The sequence below is a fragment of the Oncorhynchus mykiss genome, chromosome 5, assembly GCF_057628025.1.
Source record: "Oncorhynchus mykiss isolate SJ-2025 chromosome 5, ASM5762802v1, whole genome shotgun sequence".
NCBI classification, from domain to species: Eukaryota; Metazoa; Chordata; class Actinopteri; order Salmoniformes; family Salmonidae; genus Oncorhynchus; species Oncorhynchus mykiss.
The window spans coordinates 24,115,766-24,133,401 of record NC_143026.1 but is presented as its reverse complement, the minus strand read 5'-3'; the positions used below and the strand labels follow the sequence as shown (position 1 = coordinate 24,133,401).

General features: G+C 43.2%; 2 protein-coding genes across 10 annotated transcripts in view; both read left to right on the top strand.

Annotated features, from left to right (window-relative positions):
* LOC110523465 (phosphatidylserine decarboxylase proenzyme, mitochondrial) overlaps positions 1 to 6,457 on the top strand; it is a 41,411-nt gene extending 34,954 nt beyond the window's left edge. For all 9 annotated transcript variants that reach the window (XM_021602166.3, XM_090234235.1, XM_090234237.1 and 6 more), the window contains one exon: positions 1,382 to 6,457. In XM_021602166.3, the coding sequence (XP_021457841.2) occupies positions 1,382 to 1,657 (276 nt within the window). In that variant the 3' untranslated portion in view covers positions 1,658 to 6,457. The remainder of the gene's footprint in view (positions 1 to 1,381) is intronic.
* Positions 6,458 to 8,944: 2,487 nt separating this feature from the next.
* Positions 8,945 to 11,179, top strand: LOC149983205 (uncharacterized). Its single transcript, XM_090234232.1, has one exon. The coding sequence runs from the start codon at positions 9,079 to 9,081 to the stop codon at positions 9,397 to 9,399; it is 321 nt and encodes a 106-aa protein (XP_090090358.1). The 5' UTR covers positions 8,945 to 9,078; the 3' UTR covers positions 9,400 to 11,179.
* The last annotated feature ends 6,457 nt before the right edge of the window (positions 11,180 to 17,636 follow it).

Below are 17,636 nucleotides of genomic sequence, written 5' to 3'. Positions count from 1 at the left end.
TATTTGAAGCCCGCCATATTGCTGACTGGCACAAAAATATCGCTAAGGATCATGGTGAAAGTGGGCATAACTAGCAAAGGATCATGGTCATCCTGCCCAAGAGACGCGCAAAGAGTGCATGAGGGTGAGAGCCTCCTCGTAACCTGCCAGCCCGTGATTGGTCTGTGTCAGCACGTGATCCTGTGTGATGACAAATGTAGTAGTCAGAATGGATCACTATTTAACTAAATATCTCAATTTGTAGCGAACTTTAAAATAATTCACGTTGGGGATCGAACTTGATCATAATAAACACATTTTAGAGCCCAAAACAGACGTAAAAATAAAGAATAGTTTGGCTGTTCTGACGATCGTAATTTACATAGGCTTTCTAGGGCAGACCAGGACTTTTGACACCACTAGGTAGCTACGCAGTAGCCAACCAGCAGAGCTGGTCCAGACCAGACACTGGGGGCCTGGTCTGAGCCTATTCTGGTACTGTGCCATAGTATTTACTCAAAGATGAATTATTAGGACATAACAGTACATACAGTAGAAATAATGCTGACTTAAGAGAGGTTCTGACCCATTGTCACTCTGACTCCTATTACATTTCTCGCAGTATGAGCTTTCACTCCCTTCAGCTCCCTCTGCTTCCTGTCCCACTTACCTATACGTCAGGCCATTTCCCTAAGCTGCCGACACACACACCGGATAGGCCTATTTAATCTCTCCACTCTGTGTTTAAACTGACTGATTTCCCATAGGAGCCATATACTTCCATTGATTAGACAAGAGGCTTAGGATGACGTGGTCGTTTTAATATGTAGGTGAGGCGGTTAACTGTAAGCCAACTCCATCACCGTCATTAAGAAGAGCCTGATCAGGAAGGGGGAAGCGAAGGAAGGGTGAGGAGAGGGGGGAGGTGGAAGGGGAGGGAAGACAACTAGGAGGGGGGAGGGAGACGAGAAAGATGAAAAGTGAGGAGGGGGGCCAGTGGCACAAGCTGTTCCCAACCAGACCGTCAACATCATAACAGGAGGATATGACTTCATTCAGCAGCTATCATGCTGCTCATCGTCTAATGGGGCTTAGTCCAATTTACCTATTCTCCTCAAATGTTTTACACATCACATGATGGGCACTGGATAAATGGGGCAGTTATGAGATATCCTTTCAGTGTTAAGGGTTGGTTGGAGCAGGGTGCATTTAACATCAGGGCTATGGGTTTGATTCCCCCATGTGTCACGTGTACTTAATATATGTGTGACTAAGTCGCTTTAGATCAAATCCTTTCCACCAGATGCTCAAAACACTTGACATTGTATGCATTGGATCATTATTATAATGTATTTACTAAACTGTATCCTTTCTGTCTCTCTCTCTCTCTGTCTGTATCCAGGAGCTGCGCACTAACAGCCCACGCTACAGCAAAGGCTCGTACAACGACTTCAGCTACTTGTCCAACAACAACCAGGAGGGAGTGAGCATGAGGAAAGGGGAGCACCTGGGAGAGTTCAACCTGGGCTCCACTATAGTCCTTCTCTTCGAGGCTCCGCACGACTTCAGCTTCAACCTGAAGGCCGGCCAGAAGATCCGCTACGGAGAACCCCTGGGGACTGTGAGCCGAGATGGCCAACCAGAGACACACTTTCTGGGGGAAAACGGACTAAAATAAACTGATGGGGACACTAACGTGTGTACAGATTTGAGCGGAGGTGCACAGGCTGACTTAGACACACACTCATTCACACACTAATGGACTTACAGAAAAAAGTCAGTCACCACTGTTGCATTACTACCAAGGGGGTCTCCCCGTTTTCATCGACTAGAGTTTCTATTAACAATTGACTTATTTTGTCAGTTGGACAGTTGATTACGACTAGTGTACATACCTGACCAGCAAAATAAAGAGTTTATAGCAATTAGTTACATTTACTTTCCATAAGAATAACGACATAGCTTTAAAAAAAAAAAAAAATGTTACTAAATTGTGCCCATATTGCCTTTTGTCAGGGGTATCCTCTTCAACTAGGAGTTCCTCCTGAGATTTCAGACACAAGCAGCAAGACACCAGCCTGATTACAGATCTGGCTAGTGCTGTGTAGCCCAGCTCATATGGCCTTTGGCAATACATCACAAACAGATCTGGGACCAGGCTAGCAAGACACATCTCCACACATACAGATAACCCCTGTCACACACAGCCTCTATCATGTGGACAGGCTTCCCTATACAATGTACAGTATACACACACCTACAGTACACATACCACGAAGAAGGAATGTACCAGAAGCCACACGTCTACCCTCTTCCTTCTCTAATTTCCCTTCATTCTGATACTGAATGCCTTTCTGTTCTCCTTTGGTCTCTCCCTCTTCTGCCACCCCCAGAAAAGGTGCTTGCGTTGGGGGTGATTATGTGGACTCTTCCCTCCCTGTCATGGAGGTACAGACTGGCACCACTCCTCCCAGTCAGACAAGTCTGGGTCTTATTCATTAGGCACCTGCCAGAAGAAAACAGGCTGAATACCTTAACTTTCCGTTGTAAAATGTTTTGCCTCAGTCTGCCCTAATAAATACAACCCTGTTGTAGTAAGCCCATGATGTACGATCTCTGCCATCCCAGCAATGCGTTATTAATCACCATTAGTGGTAGCTAGTAGTGTTGCCTGCCTGATGCCAATTATCGCTGTTGTTTTACTGTAAGTGATGCCTAACAGGCAGTGCTTGACTTGGGACTGAGCTACCCGGAGGCCTTACCGACACTTCAAATGTTTGATGGATTGCGTACCGGCTCCTATATACAGTGCCTTGCGAAAGTATTCGGCCCCCTTGAACTTTGCGACCTTTTGCCACATTTCAGGCTTCAAACATAAAGATATAAAACTGTATTTTTTTGTGAAGAATCAACAAGTGGGACACAATCATGAAGTGGAACGACATTTATTGGATATTTCAAACTTTAACAAATCAAATACTGAAAAATTGGGCGTGCAAAATTATTCAGCCCCCTTAAGTTAATACTTTGTAGCGCCACCTTTTGCTGCGATTACAGCTGTAAGTCGCTTGGGGTATGTCTCTATCAGTTTTGCACATCGAGAGACTGACATTTTTTCCCATTCCTCCTTGCAAAACAGCTCGAGCTCAGTGAGGTTGGATGGAGAGCATTTGTGAACAGCAGTTTTCAGTTCTTTCCACAGATTCTCGATTGGATTCAGGTCTGGACTTTGACTTGGCCATTCTAACACCTGGATATGTTTATTTTTGAACCATTCCATTGTAGATTTTGCTTTATGTTTTGGATCATTGTCTTGTTGGAAGACAAATCTCCGTCCCAGTCTCAGTTCTTTTGCAGACTCCATCAGGTTTTCTTCCAGAATGGTCCTGTATTTGGCTCCATCCATCTTCCCATCAATTTTAACCATCTTCCCTGTCCCTGCCGAAGAAAAGCAGGCCCAAACCATGCTGCTGCCACCACCATGTTTGACAGTGGGGATGGTGTGTTCAGCTGTGTTGCTTTTACGCCAAACATAACGTTTTGCATTGTTGCCAAAAAGTTCAATTTTGGTTTCATCTGACCAGAGCACCTTCTTCCACATGTTTGGTGTGTCTCCCAGGTGGCTTGTGGCAAACTTTAAACGACACTTTTTATGGATATCTTTAAGAAATGGCTTTCTTCTTGCCACTCTTCCATAAAGGCCAGATTTGTGCAATATACGACTGATTGTTGTCCTATGGACAGAGTCTCCCACCTCAGCTGTAGATCTCTGCAGTTCATCCAGAGTGATCATGGGCCTCTTGGCTGCTTCTCTGATCAGTCTTCTCCTTGTATGAGCTGAAAGTTTAGAGGGACGGCTAGGTCTTGGTAGATTTGCAGTGGTCTGATACTCCTTCCATTTCAATATTATCGCTTGCACAGTGCTCCTTGGGATGTTTAAAGCTTGGGAAATCTTTTTGTATCCAAATCCGGCTTTAAACTTCTTCACAACAGTATCTCGGACCTGCCTGGTGTGTTCCTTGTTCTTCACGATGCTCTCTGCGCTTTTAACGGACCTCTGAGACTATCACAGTGCAGGTGCATTTATACGGAGACTTGATTACACACAGGTGGATTGTATTTATCATCATTAGTCATTTAGGTCAACATTGGATCATTCAGAGATCCTCACTGAACTTCTGGAGAGAGTTTGCTGCACTGAAAGTAAAGGGGCTGAATAATTTTGCACGCCCAATTTTTCCGTTTTTGATTTGTTAAAAAGGTTTGAAATATCCAATAAATGTCGTTCCACTTCATGATTGTGTCCCACTTGTTGTTGATTCTTCACAAAAAAATACAGTTGTATATCTTTATGTTTGAAGCCTGAAATGTGGCAAAAGGTCGCAAAGTTCAAGGGGGCCGAATACTTTCGCAAGGCACTGTAAAACAAAGTAGCCTGTCACCGGTCTAGATTCATACACCGAGACAAAAAAGTTTGATCAAAGTGGAATGAAGGCAGGATCTGCGTTAACTAGCAATGGCCAATGGGTATTCATTTTCTGATTCCGCTTTGCTCACGTTTATTTGCCAGTAGGATGTCAGTTCAAGATTGTGCCTATTGAAAATGAGCCAGCCTGAATGCGCATGAAGGGCTTTTGCCAAAAGAGGGTTTATCAGGTCATGAAAAGGCATTTCATGATTTTTGCTAATGTAATTCATGAAGGCACACTTAAAAATGGACATCAGCCATTATCGGAATGACCCTTCAGTGTGTGTGTCTGTGCTAATTTCTGCTGCAGGTAACGTAAAAAAATTATAACAATTGACAAATAACTTGCTGTGCATAGATCTCCCCTGAAGCATGAATATTTGAGCCTTTATATATAAACATGTATAGTAGCCTACCTTATCCATTTGATCTCTGATTCATTTAATGAGGGAATCATTTGATTAAAAACAAAGATATTTGGTTGTAGTGTTGCAATATTTTATAGGAAGTGTGGCAACCATCCTCCAGGATAGCTACTAGGTGTGCAGGCTTTTCTTCAAGTCCTGGTCTAACCACATTGTAGCCTAAACATCAGCTGCTCAACAGAACCTTGATAAGAAGTGTTTCAGGCCTGGAGCAAAAGCGAAGCCTGCACACCCAAGAGCTCTCCAGATGGAGGTTTGACCACATGTTGACAAGTTTGTGGGGGGTTAAGTGCCTTGATTAAGGGCACAATGGCAGGAGATTGAAGGCCTACATGGGATCAGACACAGCAGTCTTCCAGTGTCAATAATGCTTACTATTTCATGTAGGCTATAATAATAGTCATGACCATTTGGTTAAACTTCCGAAGTAATGGAAAATGTCTATGAACTCTTAAAATAATCTCTGTAGCATACCTGTTGTGAATTTCGGTGAACATGATCTAATGGATAGACTTGGAACAAGACAGCTCCTGCACTACTTTCATTCCAAGTCAAGCACTGCTAACAGGTGTCGTCTACATGGAGGGGGTTCAAACCAGGTGGATCTCTTCTAATGGAGTTCTATTGTAGTGTTACAGTTTAGCATGCCAGCATAACTCACATGGCACTTTCATTCCTAAATGACTGCTAAAAGGTATGTCACATTGTTTAACATATGATGTTGAGATGATTGATGACGTGTGTTAATCTAACCCAATCCATTAATGGACTAAATCCTGACGTATTCCTCTGAATGGAGCCATACCTTTTTATGCTAATATACAGTGCAGCCCTCTGACCGTCATTCCAAAAACAAACCTATGACAATGTGCAGCACTGGTGGTAGGATCATGGGAGAGAATGTGCAAACTGGTACTGGCAACTGATACTTTTGTCTTCTTCTGTTCGGTTCAATTGGAATAAGTTGTTACTGGAAGTTATCTGCCTATGAACGTGTTAACAAAAGTTTATTTAAGACTGTAAAGCTTAAGTTCTGCTGATATCAATACTAACTATGTATCATGCACTTAATGTATAATGATTGTGATACCCAGGGCTGAGCTGGTTTAAAGCACATTTTCTTATGTAGTTCTGTTTGTTTTATAGTAGTGCCAAAAATTTATTTTGGGGGTTTTAGTTTTTCAGTGTATTTTTTTTAATATGTTTTGCTTTGAACAAATGTGGACATTTGTGCTTTTTGTGTTGCTGCTGCTGGATTAATTCTCTGTATGAGGGGGTAGAGACCTCACCTGACTCTGACCTGTGGGTAAAGGACATTTTAACTTTAGCCTCAGAGGAGTGGGGGTCACAGATGTGACAGACCGGGGCGCTGCCAGTGACACAAACTCCCCTTGGCTACATCGTTGTTCCACAAGTGTTGCATACAGAAACCAAACACCAGGGTCTGGCCTGGCTACTGCCTGTTGCACACTTGTTTTTATATGTACATTGTAATATACTTGAATCATTCATCACTGCATAGATTTTAACCTGAATTGTTTGAAAAGCAAGAAAACATGTCTAATAAATTGTGTATTCTTAAAAATGTGTTTTTGTATATGTGTGCGTGACGAGAAAGTATGTACTTCACATATTTATAGGATTAGAGATGACCTCCAGAGCTTAACTACTCCATGCTGATAATGTTGGGGGGAATGTCACATTGGGTAATGGGAGCAATCCCCTGCTATGTAAATTAGCTTAATGTAGAAGTTACCCTAAATCACAGATCTAGGATCAGATTCCCCTACCCCCTTTCCTATTGTTGATAGTAAGGATGAAGAAATATGACACTGGTGAAGCAATTTAAACTAAGCTCGCGCTCCTTGTGCTACTTTCTCTCACTGGTGAAATGAGGGTACTGCACCGACCTATGGGGAAAAAGTGCAATGTATGTCTGTCTACATGGTTGTGAGGCCAATTCAGAAAGTGAAAAACGACTCAAATATATGCAGGCTAAGAACATAAATGCACAAAAAAGGTACCACGCCTTATTAACTAAAGTGAAAAGGGTTGACGAGGAAAACAAAAGGCCATAGAATTGTCTGGAAGCAAACTCTCGTTCACTTTGATCCATTTAACAAACATTGGTATGAGGAATTTTTGCTGAGTGCACACACATGCAAATGTAAAGGTTCTGGGTCAAAGCAGAGGAAATGGCTGCAGGAATGTGTTTCATATGGAACCAGGTTAATGTTTAACACTGGAACTAAGCCTAAACACCCATTTAGGCAGCTATGTCGGCAGTCCTGTTCAGATTGACTGAAATATCATGATTTAAACACAGAATGCTCTCTATTTTTATTTTCTATAAACCACTCCCTGCAACTAAAAAACTCTTAAATACAACAAACGCAGACTAAAAATAACAAACACAAATCTTTGTCATAGGGTTTTTGTTGCTGTCCTTATGACCAACCTGTGTGATTATAGCTTTGAGTGTTTACACTGTCATTTACCAGTTACATTATGTTAGGGCTTTTAAGTGAATATTTGCAATGGGTGGTGTTAGCAGCAGGCGACAGATACCGATTGAGATATTGTGAGAGAAAAAGAGAGAGGAGGGGCATGGGGAGAAAGAGAGACTAGGGCCGTTTCCACAAAGCGTCTCAGAGTAGATGTGCTGATTTAGCGTCAGTTTTGACTTTTAGATCCTAATGAATAAGCTTATATGGACATCCTAGGTCAGCACTCATACTCCGTGACGCTTTGTGGATATGGGCCCTGGTTGCCATGACAAATACGCCTGTGTTTTGAGCAGCTAGAGGAATGATAAACCAGGGCTGGGCTAGCCAGTCATCACCACGCCCTCTTTGGGTTTCAGGTAGCTGCTCTGCTCACATAGGGATTGGATCAGGTGACTCCCAGGTACACCAACAACACTCCTCCTCACTTGACAGCCTGGCCTCAAAATCTAAATGTAACTTAGCAAACATAAATCTTTGACACTCAAATTAGTATGATGTGTTACGTTTGGTATGGTTGCATAAGACAGAAGGAAGGTTGGTAAAGGGAGGAGTGGTGGGCGTATAACGCAAACGTCTAGCAACCCAATTGTTGTGTGTTTGAATCACATCAAGGACAACTTTAGCATGTTAGCTAATTAGCAACTTTGCAACTACTTTTAGCTACTTTGCAACTATTTAGCATGTTAGCTAAACCTAACCTTAACCCGTACCCTTAACCACAACGAAGTGGAATTCGTAACATATCATATGAAATGGATGATAGACATCCACAAACTGATACATACCATACGAAAAGTAACATACAGTATCATACTAAATGGAGGGAGACCGATTTACGTTTACTATGTTGCGTCTATCCTTGAGTCAAGGTTGCACCTGTGTGTGTGTGGCCACCACCACCTCAGTCCTCACTCTGACACACATCGCTACAGGTGTGGCTCCCTTTTCCAATGAAGACACAGTGGGAGTACACTAATAAAGATCTGCAAGAGACAACCATTCAACCTTCAAGTGCTCACTGGATTATATGAAACGTCAGAAGACCAGGGGACTTTCATGGGATATCATATAACACTTGACTGCTGAGGGATTCCACAAGTTAAAAAGGTAAGCATAAACAATCAGTGCTTTTATTGGTGAAGTTTTGCCTTCACTGTTGGTGTTAGGATGTGTTTTTTTAAAGATGTAGTCATCCATATAAAGGTGTCAACATGACATATGATCATTAATTTTATTTGGAAAGAGAATGGGATCGAATTTTAGCAATATGAGGAGTTTATCGATAAACCGTAAATTGAGAACGATAGGAATACGCAGGAAAATAATGAAGCAGTCGAGATGAAAATGAAAAAGAGATACATCCAAGTGTCATTTCACTGCATTGTGATAATACTTTTTTCTCAGAATTTCGTGAAGGTCAAACAGAACAGAACCAGAGCTTTTGTAGTTTCAGGATTCTCTTTACAACTACAGTTGTATTAAAATGATTAAATCTGTCTTTTACAGGAGTATTCTTGGAGCCAGTTCAAGTCACCAGAGGAAACTAGAACAAACGTTGACAGCAAAGCTTCAGATCTGAGCCTCAATACCCTGTCTGAGATCCAACACATCAAACCAAAAGCCTGTCAAGAGATTGACAGCCACAGACTCTATCTGCCTGTGTTTCGTACTCTCAGCCTTCCATAATCAGTCAGTCATAATGAATTCGTCTCTGGAAAACCCTTATGGAGACGTGACCATCCCTCGGGCCAAGCTACATTCTGCAGAGGACAGCACGATCATCATCAACCCCATCGCTCTGGACAGTACCTACAGCAACCGCAATTACTCCCTTAACCCCTACGGTGCCTTCAAACCCGGGGGGCAGTCGCCATTCCCCTCAGAAGGTACCAACAATGGAGATGGTGGCGCCTCAAACACCCCTTATTATGACGGCCAGACCTCCTACACAGTGAAGGAGGACACGGAAGAGGAGTTTGGACGCTGTCGTACCTGCTGCTTTCGCTGCCGACGGAAGTAAACCGGCAACATAGGCCCAGATCAGGAAATAGTCCTACAACTCCCCGGCCACATAGGATTCTGGGTATATGAACTAAGACAATCAAGGGACACTGTCTGAAGACACTGTCCAATCTAGTGTTACCAGCTGGTTTAAAAGCCAAAAGCCGTTACTGGCTAAACATGTATAGTTATTGAAGGATTCATCAGTGGTATCATTTAAATTGTATTCAATTCCGAAATGGATTCTTCTTGAAGGCAAAATGCCCTCACAGCCAGCATGGCAGAATCTACCTTTGAAACAGAGGTCTTTCACAATCTTTTCACTTATGTTGAAGTGAAAACTTTGTACGCTTGCTTTTTTTCTTCTTGTCAAACACGACTGTGCTATATTTAGCTATGGAAATATTTGTTGCTTTATTTATACCCTAATGCCTTTGTGCCTGATTTTGTTTTTGTCTGTCAGTGTTTGAATGATGGGAAACGGACAGCCTTGAGTGAATGATTCACTTAGCCAGTTTTCAGGAAGTGTTAGAGAGTATGACAAGAGGTACAGTAGACAGATGTCAAGGAATTAGAATGTGAATAGCACTTTACATCTTCTCTTAAACTGACCCGTCACAAAAGATGACATTCAGACCTTTGGCTTGGCACTGACAGACTTGGCCAAACCGGTGAGGTGAAACTAGAGGGGCAGCTAGCTTAGAAGCTGGTTCAGTTTTCATGGGCCTTACTGATCAGTCCAGTTTCCCCACCCCAACCCATAACACACCACTCCGTCCTGCTTATCCATCTGCTGGGCTGGTCTCTCTGCTGCTGAGGGTTTACAATGCTGCCTTTGTGCAACTAGGTCCCAGGAAACCAGGCCACAGGTCCTGCAGCCCAGCCCCAACCCCAGTCATTCTTCTCTGTGTATGTGGTAGACAGCACCTTACTGTCCCTCCTGGACAAAAAGAGTTGAAACAAGAGGCATCAATTCATCTGACTGGATGAGAATTGAAATGTAATGTGATCACACACATGCTGTCTTATTTGTTTGAGTTACACAAAACCATCCATAGTTTAGCCTTGTGAAACCATTACTAAAATTCTACTCTGCATTGTTAGCTTATAGAAATGATCTTTCATTTTTAGCAAGCTACTACAGCATATCAGGGTCACCTCATCATGAACTGGTTCCATGTGTGAAAGCCTCTCTTTGTTTTTTTACCCTTATTTAACTAGACAAGTCAGTTAAGAACAAATTCTTATTTTCAATGACGGCCTAGGAACAGGGAGTTAACTGCCTTGTTCAGGGGCAGAACGACAGATTTTTACCTTATCAGCTCCGAGATTTGATCTTGCAACCTTTTGGTTACTAGTCCAACGCTCCAACCACTAGACCCTAAGCCCCCAACAGAATTACATGGCAACACATGCATGAGTATAAATTGCTACTTTCTCTCCAGTCAGCAGTGGCAACTACTCCGGTGACTAGGACCCAAAGTTAAAGATCCAGTCAAATTCATAACATATTGTACGAATCAGAATATAATTTTCTTGTATTCTTATTTTTTTGCAATTCGTAACATATCACACAAAATTAATAACATCGTACAAAATTGTATAAAAAAAAATTGGGGACCCGTTTTGGCTCGTGAGCACTACTTTTAAAACTACTGGCTGAAATTATTCAAAACCTCTGGAGCAACACTTTAAAGGCCACTGTCAAACAGCAAGGAATAATAACAAAGACCTACGAATGATATACTGTTGTAATAAGAAAGTGCAATAAGAAAGAAGAAGGGATGAATTATAGTGAATTGATTGAGTTGTGTGGCTGTGTTATCAACTGTGTTAACTACATTGAATAACTATTATTGTTAGAGTTTTACAAGATAATGTGACTTAACCAAGAAAAACTGCAGGCCCCAGAGATTTTCCTGGCCAGGTTACCTCTAAGGTGAGGCAAAACTCTTAGGTAATTATCGTTCAGTCCAAATACAGTATGGGCCTTTTTCATGATGGTGTGTACTGCAATGTCTTATGGGGTTACTCCTGCAATCTTCTTTCTACCCATGACTAGTTTGTGGTGTAACAGTCACACAACAGTGACGACAGAACTGGTGTAGGTTGAACCTGCTGTATTTCTCAGAGTGAGAGTAGTGCTACACTTCCTAGAAATCAGCTAATGTTCAATTCAATCAAACCTGTATTGTGGTATTTATTCAGTAGCTCGTTTTCCCAGTCAAATAAAATATTGGTTACTGTAAAAATGTGGCACTACTGCAAGATACAAGACTCCCTTCACAGGTAAATGCTTAATGTTTTCCAAATAATCATTGTGCAGGTAGACATGCATAAAGACAGTGGGTAAACACTCAATTCCAGCCTTAAGCTCCTCTTGCTCTCAGCAGCCACCTTATCAGACCGGTTTGAAAGGAAGAAAGACAAGGACATGAGACTAAGCTCTGGGGAATATTTGAGTCAGGAACCAAACATGGTGTCTTGTTTTCCCGACTGATAAAAATTTGTGACCTAGTCAAAATTGGGTGAAACTATTGATTTCAGATGGAGTTTCAGATGCAAGTCATGAATAAGAACTTCATCACGGGGTCAAATTTAATCTAGCACTTCTACAGTCAATTATTCACATTATTGGTGATGATGTGTTACGGATTATAATTCATATTATATGTTAGGAATTTGCAAAACCTATTATATTGTATGAGTTCTAGCTAGGTGACCAACGTTAGATAGCTGGCTAAGGTTATTTTAAAGGGTTAAGGTTAGGGGAAGGGTTAGCTGAAAGTGTTAAGGTTAAGATTAGGGTTAGGGGAAGAGTTAGCTAACATGCTAAGTAGTTGCAAAGTAGCTAAAAAGTAGTAAGTAGTTGAAAAGTTGCTAATTAGCTAAAATGCTAAAGTTGTCTGTGATGAGATTCAAACTCACCTTTGGGTTGCTAGACATTCGCGTTATACGCCCAACCCATTAACCCCGTTCAAATTATACGCCCACCCATCAACCCCGTTCGAGTTATACACCCACCCATCAACCCCGTTCGAGTTATACACCCACCCATCAACCCCGTTCGAGTTATACACCCACCCATCAACCCCGTTCGAGTTATACACCCACCCATCAACCCCGTTCGAGTTAGACGCCCACCCATCAACCCCGTTCGAGTTATATGCCTACCCATCAACCCCGTTCGAGATATAGGCCCACCCATCCACCCCGTTCGAGTTATACGCCCACCCATCCACCCCGTTCGAGTTATACGCCCACCCATCCACCCCGTTCGAGTTATACGCCCACCCATCCACCCCGTTCGAATTATACGCCCACCCATCCACCCCGTTCGAGTTATACGCCCACCCATCCACCCCGTTCGAGTTATACGCCCACCCATCCACCCCGTTCGAGTTATACGCCCACCCATCCACCCCGTTCGAGTTATACGCCCACCCATCCACCCCGTTCGAGTTATACGCCCACCCATCAACCCCGTTCGAGTTATACACCCACCCATCCACCCCGTTCGAGTTATAGGCCCACCCATCAACCCCGTTCGAGTTATACACCCACCCATCCACCCTGTTCGAGTTATACGCCCACCCATCCACCCCGTTCGAGTTATACGCCCACCCATCCACCCCGTTCGAGTTATACGCCCACCCATCAACCCTGTTCGAGTTATATACCCACCCATCCACCCCGTTCGAGTTATACGCCCACCCATCAACCCCGTTCGAGTTATACGCCCACCCATCCACCCTGAGCAACCACCAAGATTTGCGCTATACGCCCACCCATCCACCCCGTTCGAGTTATACGCCCACCCATCAACCCTGTTCGAGTTATACACCCACCCATCCACCCCGTTCGAGTTATACGCCCACCCATCAACCCCGTTCGAGTTATACGCCCACCCATCAACCCCGTTCGAGTTATACGCCCACCCATCCACCCCGTTCGAGTTATACGCCCACCCATCCACCCTGAGCAACCACCAAGATTTGCGCTATATGCCCACCCATCAACCCCTACCAACCACCCTACACCAAATGTAACATATCATAATAATTTGAGTGTGCCGAATTTGCATTTACTATGTTATGTCTAGTCTATGAGACCAGGCTGAGTAACTATATCACTTGTTAACAATATACCATCATACTACTGTGTCTGCAGGTTTAAATGAATGTATTCAAGTCACTTTACAGATTTCTGTCCTCATTGGTCCTCAATAAGAATGAGCTGTCAGAGGACCAATAACAGTTCTGAGTGTATTGCTCAGTGTCACTGGTGTCATAGAACAATTCATGCACCTGTTCCAGCTCACACATTCCATTAGAGGTTGTGATTCTTCAGGCATATGTAAGTGTTCTATGACACTGCTGGAAGGGAACTGGTGTGACAGGAGGGCAGGCCTTACAAGGTACTGACTGGAATAACTGGCACTCCCAGCCTCAGGTGCTCTCTGCCCATAGGATCTGAATTGAATCACCCTGTTGCAGGAGAATTTTTAAAAAGTTGAAGTGTATTTGAAGTTTAAAAAGGCTTCTGAAGTTTGTAATTTACACTTTGAATTTTCCCTTTTGAAAAATGTCCATTAATTATAATCCAAACAATTATTTTCCTGCTGTAGCTAACTGGCTCAAATTAAGATCCTACATCTGTAGGTCCACACCCCTCGGTCAACAGTAGAAAGGTTATTTCGTGAGTGAGTGTTTGTGTGTGTGTGTGTGTGTGTGTGTGTGAGTGAGAGTGATACTGAGAAGAAACATGAGACGGTAAGTGTATTTGTTTTACTTCCTATGGATAGTTGACAGTGTAAATAGAGTTAGGTCATAGCTAAAAATAATCACAGAAATATCATGCAATGTACTTCTCGTGACATGCAAAACCTCATACACTAAAGATCTCTACATTTCACAGAAATCGAAGTACAATACAACACAACATTGTTAGGGAAGTTGGTTTTGCTTGTGCACATACAACCCAGAAAGATAACATTTACCAACATTTAGTGGAGAAGTATGGAAGATAAGTCCATCAGTGTAACTACAACCTCTAGAATATGTTATGAATTTCTGTGATGTCAAAGCCAGTAGGCAGGGCCTTGATTGTATTGTCAAATTATGTGGCAGGAGTCGGAATCAAGATGAGGTCAGGTTTGACATTTGAATACAAAACAACATAGGTCACCATAATCATCAGTGATGAGAGTTGCCTAGTTCAATCTCTCTCTGCATCTGAAATCACACCCTAATCCCCATAAAGTGCACTACTTAATGAAGGGCTACTCAGGGGACTGCTGGTCAAGCAGCGCACAATATGGAAAATGGGGTCTCTTTTGAAATTTGGCCAATGTCATCAAGGGGGATATGTAAAAGTTGTTCACTGGTCTTGAATCAGATATTGACACCTTCCTGATGGAATGATGATTGGGGAGGTAGGTTCATCTCATCCTAGATCAGTGGTTGGTTGCGGACAACTTCTCTCGGGCCACATCAAACCTTACTGTCTCCTGTACTGCACAACTGAGTGGATGAACAGCATTCCTGAATGAGCCTCACAAACTTTATTACGAAAGAACTGATCACAGGTACTTCCAGTGCAGAATTTTTGCTAGTTTCATGAGTGAGCAGTATTTCAGTTTCAGTGTATTTCAGTAGCTGGTGAAAGGCAGATTGAAACTTGTGTAGATACCAAAATTCCAAGTATTGCTTAAACAGGCTTTACATGTTTACTGCAGGGGCGCAACTTTGGTTTTAGAAGTGTGTGGGTGGGCCATAATTTATACAAAAAAAATTATCCAGTTGGATAAACACTCCAAACAGCCTACCCGATTGCTCGGAGGCGTCCACATGGTCCTAAAGCACACTGTTTTTTAAAAATCACATTGCAATGATAAAACTGGGGGGGACAAAAATGTAATTTCAGAATGCGTGGAAAACATGTACCCCCCCATCCCCAGTGAAAGATGCTCCCCTGGTTTACTGTATACATTAACAATATTGGTTTGTCTGTAAAACATTTTTTTACCTGCACCTGTATGCAGACGATACTATTGTTTATTCCATTGCCCCCACTGTTGATCAGGCTCTGTCTGAACTACAGTTTGCTTTCATTGTTTTACATAGACAACAGGTGGAAATTATAGGCAATTAGCAAGACACCCCCAATAAAGGAGTGGTTCTGCAGGTGGTGACCACAGACCACTTCTCAGTTCCTATGCTTCCTGGCTGATGTTTTGGTCACTTTTGAATGCTGGTGGTGCTTTCACTCTAGTGGTAGCATGAGACGGAGTCTACAACCCACACAAGTGGCTCAGGTAGTGCAGCTCATCCAGGATGGCACATCAATGTGAGCTGTGGCAAGAAGGTTTGCTGTGTCTGTCAGCGTAGTGTCCAGAGCATGGAGGCGCTACCAGGAGACAGGCCAGTACATCAGGAGATGTGGAGGAGGCCGTAGGAGGGCAAAAACCCAGCAGCAGGACTGCTACCTCCGCTTTTGTGCAAGGAGGAGCAGGAGGAGCACTGCCAGAGCCCTGCAAAATGACCTCCAGCAGGCCACAAATGTGCATGTGTCTGCTCAAACGGATAGAAACAGACTCCATGAGGGTGGTATGAGGGCCCGACGTCCACAGGTGGGGGTTGTGCTTACAGCCCAACACCGTGCAGGACGTTTGGCATTTGCTAGAGAACACCATGATTGGCCAATTCGCCACTGGCGCCCTGTGCTCTTCACAGATGAAAGCAGGTTCACACTGAGCACATGTGACAGATGTGACAGAGTCTGGAGACGCCGTGGAGAACGTTCTGCTGCCTGCAACATCCTCCAGCATGACCGGTTTGGTGGTGGGTCAGTCATGGTGTGGGGTGGCATTTCTTTGGGGGGCCGCACAGCCCTCCATGTGCTCGCCAGAGGTAGCCTGACTGCCATTAGGTACCGAGATGAGATCCTCAGACCCCTTGTGAGACCATATGCTGGTGCGGTTGGCCCTGGGTTCCTCCTAATTCAAGACAATGCTAGACCTCATGTGGCTGGAGTGTGTCAGCAGTTCCTGCAAGAGGAAGGTATTGATGTTATGGACTGGCACGCCCGTTCCCCAGACCTGAATCCAATTGAGTACATCTGGGACATCATGTCTCGCTCCATCCACCAATGCCACGTTGCACCACAGACTGTCCAGGAGTTGGCGGATGCTTTAGTCCAGGTCTGGGAGGAGATCCCTCAGGAGACCATCCGCCACCTCATCAGGAGCATGCCCAGGCATTGTAGGGAGGTCATACAGGCACGTGGAGGCCACACACACTACTGAGCCTCATTTTGACTTGTTTTAAGGACATTACATCAAAGTTGGATCAGCCTGTAGTGTGGTTTTCCACTTTAATTTTGAGTGTGACTCCAAATCCAGACCTCCATGGGTTGATACATTTGATTTCCATTGATCATTTTTGTGTGATTTTGTTGTCAGCACATTCAACTATGTAAAGAAAAAGTATTTAATAAGAATATTTCATTCATTCAGATCTAAGATGTGTTATTTTAGTGTTCCCTTTATTTTTTTGAGCAGTGTATCTTTTTTTTCCTTCACATTTTCAAACAGTCCATTTATATTTTCCAATATTTTCCAATACATTTGGGTGAGGTTTTTTCTTCTCGCCAGAGTAGCCTCGTTTCACTGCCCTTAATAAAATTAAACCATCTCGTGTTCAGCGAAATAACAACACAATGTCAAATACAGGTAGCCTAGTCAAATGATTAACATCCAATCACGTTAACCATTACTCTCTCGCAGGAATTCCACTAACGGTCCGTATGTAGCCAAACTCATGTTGGTAGCTGTACAGATGGCGCAAAAGCCATGACAGGGAGACATAGTGGAGTGGGCTTCGCTCAAGAGTATCCTGTCTTTTCAAATCGAGCTGTTAATTTAAGACTCTGATGCCCTTTCAACCACATACCTATGTGAGAGTGGATTCTCGGCCCTCACTAGCATGAAAACTAAATAAAGGCACAGACTGTGTGTGGAAAATTATTTAAGACGGAGACTCTCTCCAATACAAACCAACATTGCAGAGTTGTGGTTTTATATGCAAGATGGTTAAATGAAGAGCAAAATTATTGATTATTATTATAACACTCATTCTTATGTTTAATAAATGTATTGTATAGTGTGTGTGTGGCAGGCTTACAATGATGGCAAAACACAACATTTGAGAGTGCGCTGACCCCGGTGCTAGAGGGGGTACGCAGCTGGAGGTTGAA